At 40.8% G+C, this 6000-nt stretch overlaps 1 protein-coding gene across 1 annotated transcript in view; it reads left to right on the top strand.

The window, feature by feature from the left end:
• Nucleotides 1–440: 440 nt before the first annotated feature.
• The window catches only part of LOC103722810 (RGG repeats nuclear RNA binding protein A-like), a 28446-nt gene continuing 22886 nt past the window's right edge, over nucleotides 441–6000 (top strand). Inside the window, exons 1-3 of the mRNA XM_039129304.1 lie at nucleotides 441–875; nucleotides 1116–1503; nucleotides 1622–1769. Coding sequence (XP_038985232.1) covers nucleotides 707–875; nucleotides 1116–1503; nucleotides 1622–1769 — 705 coding nt within the window. The 5' untranslated portion in view covers nucleotides 441–706. The remainder of the gene's footprint in view (nucleotides 876–1115; nucleotides 1504–1621; nucleotides 1770–6000) is intronic.

The following is a 6000-nucleotide window of genomic DNA, read 5'->3' as shown; positions in this document are numbered from 1 at the left end:
CTCGGGAGATGGCCGGGGAGGTGGTTCCGGGAGAAGCCGGCGAGGTGGTCGGAGATCGGGAGAATGCCGGCGACGAGAGGGAGAAGAGGGAACGGGGGGGTTTTGGGCGTTGGCGAGGTGCACTGCACCGACCGGCGACGAGAGGGAGAAGGGGGAGACGGAGGGGGTTTGGCCGCCGGCGAGGTGCTTGAGGCTGGTTTTTTGGGCGGAAGGGTTACGGGTGTTTTGGAGGGGAAGAGCGGGGTGGGGGGGGGGGGGGGTTTGGGGGGTGTAGAGAGCAATTTAGGTGAGGGGGTGGGGAGGGTGGGGGGTAATTTAGGTATTTTCAATTTTTTAGGGGTGTCCTTAGCAAATGGGGGGGTGTAGAGAGTATTTAATTTTTTTTTAATTTTTGGGGGGTGTCCTGAGCAATAGGGGGGGTGTATATAGAACCACCCGTGGCTGAGGTTAGGTCGGTGGCTATATGGACTCGTTTGGGAGGGCGGCTGGTGTTCTTCCCGTGCTCTCACTCTCTCCCACCCGCTCTTCGCCGCCGCCTTCAAAACCCTAGCTCTCTCTGCTCAACTCCAATCCAATCCGAAAGGAGTCCTCGACCCTAGGGTCCGATGGCGATCGATTCTTCGATGATCTTCTTCTCCCTCCATTGATATCAGGGTAGGGTTTTTGCGAGCCCCTTCGATCCCCCCTCCATCCCCTCCCCGCGGAGATGGCCACCGCGAATCCTTTCGATCTCCTCGGAGACGACGACAACGACGATCCTTCTCAGCTGATCGCCGTCCAGCAGCAGAAGATCGCCGCCAAGAAGCCCGCCTCCGCCGCCGCCCCTCCGGCGGCCGTCAAGCTTCCGTCCAAGCCAGCCCCTCCTGCCCTAGCCGGTGGATTCTATGGGTCTTCATATTTAATTTCCTTTGCTACTCTCTGTGAATGGGTTCTTTTGGGAAATTAGATCCGCTATTTGATGTACCCCTTCTAATTTATCTCGCATGGGAGCTATTTTCTGTTAAAGCCGGGATTTTTATTTTTTGTATTTTTTTGTTAAACTTTTCCCGGGTTCCATATTCGTATCGGATTTACCCTTATTTTCTGTTTCCTTTTTGGTGTATTTGGATTTACAGTGAGGGAGGCGAGGAGCAATGCGGCGACAGCCCGAGGTGGTGCCGTGCGTGGTAGGGGTAGGCGTGGAGGTTGGACCGGCCCGAATAGAGGTTTTGGCAATGGGGATGCCAATGGATTTACCGGGGGCTATGGCGGAAGCAGCATTGGTGATGAGGGGGACGCTGCTAAGCCTTTTGAGAGGGAGCGTGGGGGCCATGCCTCGCAAAGGCAGCCATACCGTGGTGGTCGGCGGGGCGGATATAGCAATGGAGACGCTGGGGATGACTCTGAACGTCCTCCACGGAAAGGTTATGAGCGACATAGCGGAACTGGCCGCGGTTACGAGATGAAACGGGAGGGTTCTGGGCGTGGGAATTGGGGAACACCAACTGATGATATGCTTACACAGTTAAGAGTAGTCTTTCATGTGATTGCATTGTTTGTATGGGCTTTATTTAGGTATTTTTCTTTTCTTTTGCGGAGTTACGCTCACTGCTGGAAATGTTTTATCACTTTTATGGAGTAGGGCGACTGATGATAACGGGAACATTGACGAGAAGCTTGCAAGTCCTGAGAAGCAGCCATTGCAGGAGGATGGACCATTGTCTGAGGCGAGTAAGGATAACAAAGAGGGTGAAGCAAATGAGTTGGAAGAAAAAGAGCTGGAGGATAAGGTATGCCTTTCATCAATTTGATATTTGTTTATTTATCTAGTACTAGATTATCTGTTGGATGATTGGGACAGACTGGCAATGTAGGAAGCAGTTCTTTATGTAATCTCATGGAAGCATTGACATGTGTAGCGATATCATTAGTCTATTTACATATCAATTATATGGTATTTTTCTTATTTGCTTGTAGGGATGCAAATGGTTTGGGTCAACCTCTAATCTAGTTTTGACCTGATTTGACTCGACCCAATCCATATATGAAGAATCATGCGTTGGGTCATGTTCAGAAGTTTGGACCTAATCTAAATTCCATGTTGTGTCTGGGTCTTGTATTTTTCAACCCATCTCAACCTGCTTGGCCTTTATATTGTCCAAGTTTTTTAGTTGGATGAACAAAAAATGGGCTCAAACCAACCCAAACACAATCTAGCAGAATCATATAAACCTCCTTCTCCTTCATTTTAAATATCTTTTTCAATTCATTAAATGATCTCTTATCTAAACTATTTCTTCTTTTGATCTCAACAGCTATGCTTATTTATTCTTACTTAAATAATATTTAAACATTCATATGTTTGTTTCGCTGGATTGTTATTTATAATGCTTTCAGATGTAACAATATATTTTAAAAATTGTAGTTTGTAAATTTAAGATTGATCAATCATTTAGATGAAATCCTTGAGAGAGGGCTAAACACTAAGCTAGTAGGGAGATATTCTTGGGTAGGGATGACACTCAATAGCCCTACTATGCTCACTCAGCCCGGATGCACTAAAAGCGTAGGGCTGAGTGGCTAGAGAGCGATTGAGCACACCCTTGAATCAAAATTCAAAAAATTAATAAAGTATAGCACTAAATTCAGTTATTTGTAGCGAACAAGTATTTAGTTCATCGTAATCAAAAAAAACTCAAAAGAATTAGAAGTTTTTGAATGAAAATTCAACTTTAATTCAACTTTTTTTAGTTTTATTTAATTTTTTATTGCTTTTGTATTTAATTATAAACTATTATATATAGTTATAAAAGAATAGCTAGATGTTTGACTCAAACTGTAAACCAACCCGATCAGGATCGGATCCAAACCTGAACATTTTGAGTTGAGTATGGATCCAAAATCATGAACCAGATATGAAATTGGGTTGGGTTGGGACCGGATCAAACATAACCCAGTCTAACCTGATGCAACCCTACTTGCTTGTGTACGTAACTGCAGATATGCTATAACATCAACTTTGAGTCATCTCAAAGACATTGAAAAAATTGAGCAAAATCTGTTTTTTCTGCTGTTCAATGAAATGCATTTTGTAGCATTAAATTGATCTTCTTTTCATGGTCCAGGTGGTCTCCAATTTTAATGTATTATTTGGAAATCATACTTCAACAATCATGCAGCCCATCATAACATATGTAGGATTTGATCATGCCCTGCTACATAATTTATGATCATCCTTCCAACTAAAACTAGACTCACAAGCTAAAATTGAAGGCAAAGAAAGAGGAAAATAGGAGGAAGATATATGAAATCAACCCTATTAAATTTGAAAAAACAAGGTAGCACATAAACCATCATAGCAATTCATTTGATTATGTTTTCTGAAGAATCATTTATATGTTAAAGAGTTGGGATGATCGATACTTGTACCCTTACCCAAGCTGCATGAAGTTTACGTGCATAACTGCAGACTTTAGCCCTTTTACCCCCCGTATTTCAAAATATATAAAGGATGACTTTTTTACTTTTTTAGCTTGTTCTCCTTAGGGATATGATATGACATGGTAAGGAATTTATATTAAAACTTTGGATCAGTTATCACCTTTGCTATATGGGAGAGGATTCCACAGAACAAGTGTGATTGGAAATGCAGTTATTAAGATGAACTTAAGTCGAGAAAGAATCTAACTGAAGAACAAGCTGTATGTCCTTCAAAGACAGTGGAAAAACAATTATGATCTCAATTTCATTATTGCTATGTTAGTGTTAGAAGTGGTCATATTTGTGTCTATGTTTCTATGCCAGCTTGATGGATGAGATACCTGATACCTACTATCCACAGCTAATATCTTTATTACAACACTGGTGCATCAAGGACTAGAGCAAGTCTATGACCTAGGTTTTGAAGAAACTTATTATTGTATTTTGTATCTGCTTGATATAGGTAACCAGATAACCATTTAGATGATTTGGACATTTAGAATTGGTTAGAGGTCAAAATATTGTTGTTTTCTTTTGTACCTAACCATTTTTTATAATTTTTTGAAGAAAAATTAAATTATATTGTTTGGTAGTTGCCATAATTTCATGCATAGCTAATAGCATGATCGTTGTTCGATGCCAATCTTGTAACACCAACAGAAAAAGGTTGAGGATTACTTATTGTGGCATAGCATCAAACATGTATGACATAAGCAGTCTTTTGTTGCGATAATGAAAGATGGGGCAGGAGATTCCATTAATTTCTGTTATGCAGCTTCATGCAAGCCTGCTTTTAGTCTTCTTGATTGTTCAACTTTTTATGTTTTACCTGCTTTTTCTTGATGCTTTGGCTTCTACTCGTTCCCTTCAATCAACTTTTAGATGAATTCCGTCGATCAACTTTTAGATGAATGATCTCTGACATCAGTGTTACTTAAACCAATCCACATTTCATATATTCTGAAACTTTCTTGTCCATTATGTCCTTCAAAGCATAGGGTGATATTTCTTTTCTCGGATCACCTACCTGTTGTTACATAATACACTACACTATTCTATTCTACTCTATTTGTTCCCTTGATTTTAGCCATCATCATTGCAAGACCAATTGGAATTGATAATTCCATTACTTGTATAAATTTGAATTTTGTGTTCCTGAAATAATTCCTAGTTAAATGCGTCATCTGATTTTAATTATTTTTGTACTCTAGTGCCTCATAGCTGGTTCAGTCATAGCATATTTTCTTTGGAAAAACTTGACTAATGTAGTCTAAATCCCACAACCGTCCTTCAAAGAATAAAAAATCTTCAAATTTTCACTACAAATCCTACTTTCAACTCCCATCATAGAGAGGTTTGAGATTTGCCCATCATGTTTTGTATATATAACAAATCAACCAAGAATAGTCTCGTGATATGCCAATGGACTATGAATCTGAGCTACTACTTTTTTCCCAATGATCACATAAAAGCCATTGCCTCTTGAAGTATTCTCCTTCCTCTTTTACATGGAGGAAGGCTTCTTTGTAGTAAATTTGGAAACAAGCCAGTTGATGAATTGCACAACTATTCATGTGAGAATAGTTTTTATGTGAAGTACCTTTTTCCATGTTGTCTCATGAGATTGCCTTTGTCTTATTTATGCTTCATGAATCTTGATGCTTCAGCTTCTTATGCAAGACTTTATATCAACTTTTCACCTGTTACACACCCATTGTTCATAGAACTAAGTCCATACTCTTTATTTCGCTTATGGTTGTTAAGTTTGATACATAATGGAATTATGTGGTGCGTTGATGCAGACTCATCACTTCATAAAAAAGATTCCTTCTATGTAGCTCTAGATGTTAGTGTTCAGCAGCATAATAAATTGTTTAAACCTGAAAACAATTCTTTTTAAGCTTTCCTTGAAGCAATGCTTTGAATGCGAGTGGTTTTTTCTTATAATTATCTTAAATTTCTCTTTAGGACTTGTGTAGGGTATCCCAACTCTTTAGGCAAGTTTTTCGGTGTTCCAAGCAAGGTTTGCAAAACCAGTATGTGACTGTAATGATCAGGCAGTTGGTCGGTATGGTATAGTACCATACCGACACATGGTATGCACGTGGGCGTTGATCATGTGTTGACGAGAACGAGGGAGTGAGAAGAGAGAAGAACTCAGAGGGTGGGAAGAGGAGGAAGGACCTTCCAGAGAAGGGGAAGCGGATTGGGCTGAAGGTCCCAGAGGAGGCTAGTGCATGGTGGAGCGATAGAGAAGATGAGAGAGGTGGGCCGTGGAAGGGGCCACTGGATGACAGAGGTGAGGTCCCCATGGTCGGCATCCTACTGGTCAGAACCATGCCCAACTGAGCAGAACTATGTGGTTTTGTTTGGTTTAGACTGATTTTGCATCTATGCTAAATCAAATAGCCAAACCGACTCGGGTCCGCATTGGTTCAAGTCAGTACACCTCAAACTGGTGGTTTGGATTGGTTTGGTAGACCCTAGTTCAAGTGTTCAATACAATTCTTTCAAAAAATAAAAATTTTTCATATCCTCTTC

This window comes from Phoenix dactylifera, chromosome 8, assembly GCF_009389715.1.
Source record: "Phoenix dactylifera cultivar Barhee BC4 chromosome 8, palm_55x_up_171113_PBpolish2nd_filt_p, whole genome shotgun sequence".
In the NCBI taxonomy this organism is placed as follows: domain Eukaryota; kingdom Viridiplantae; phylum Streptophyta; class Magnoliopsida; order Arecales; family Arecaceae; genus Phoenix; species Phoenix dactylifera.
This window is presented reverse-complemented; position numbering and strand designations above follow the sequence as displayed.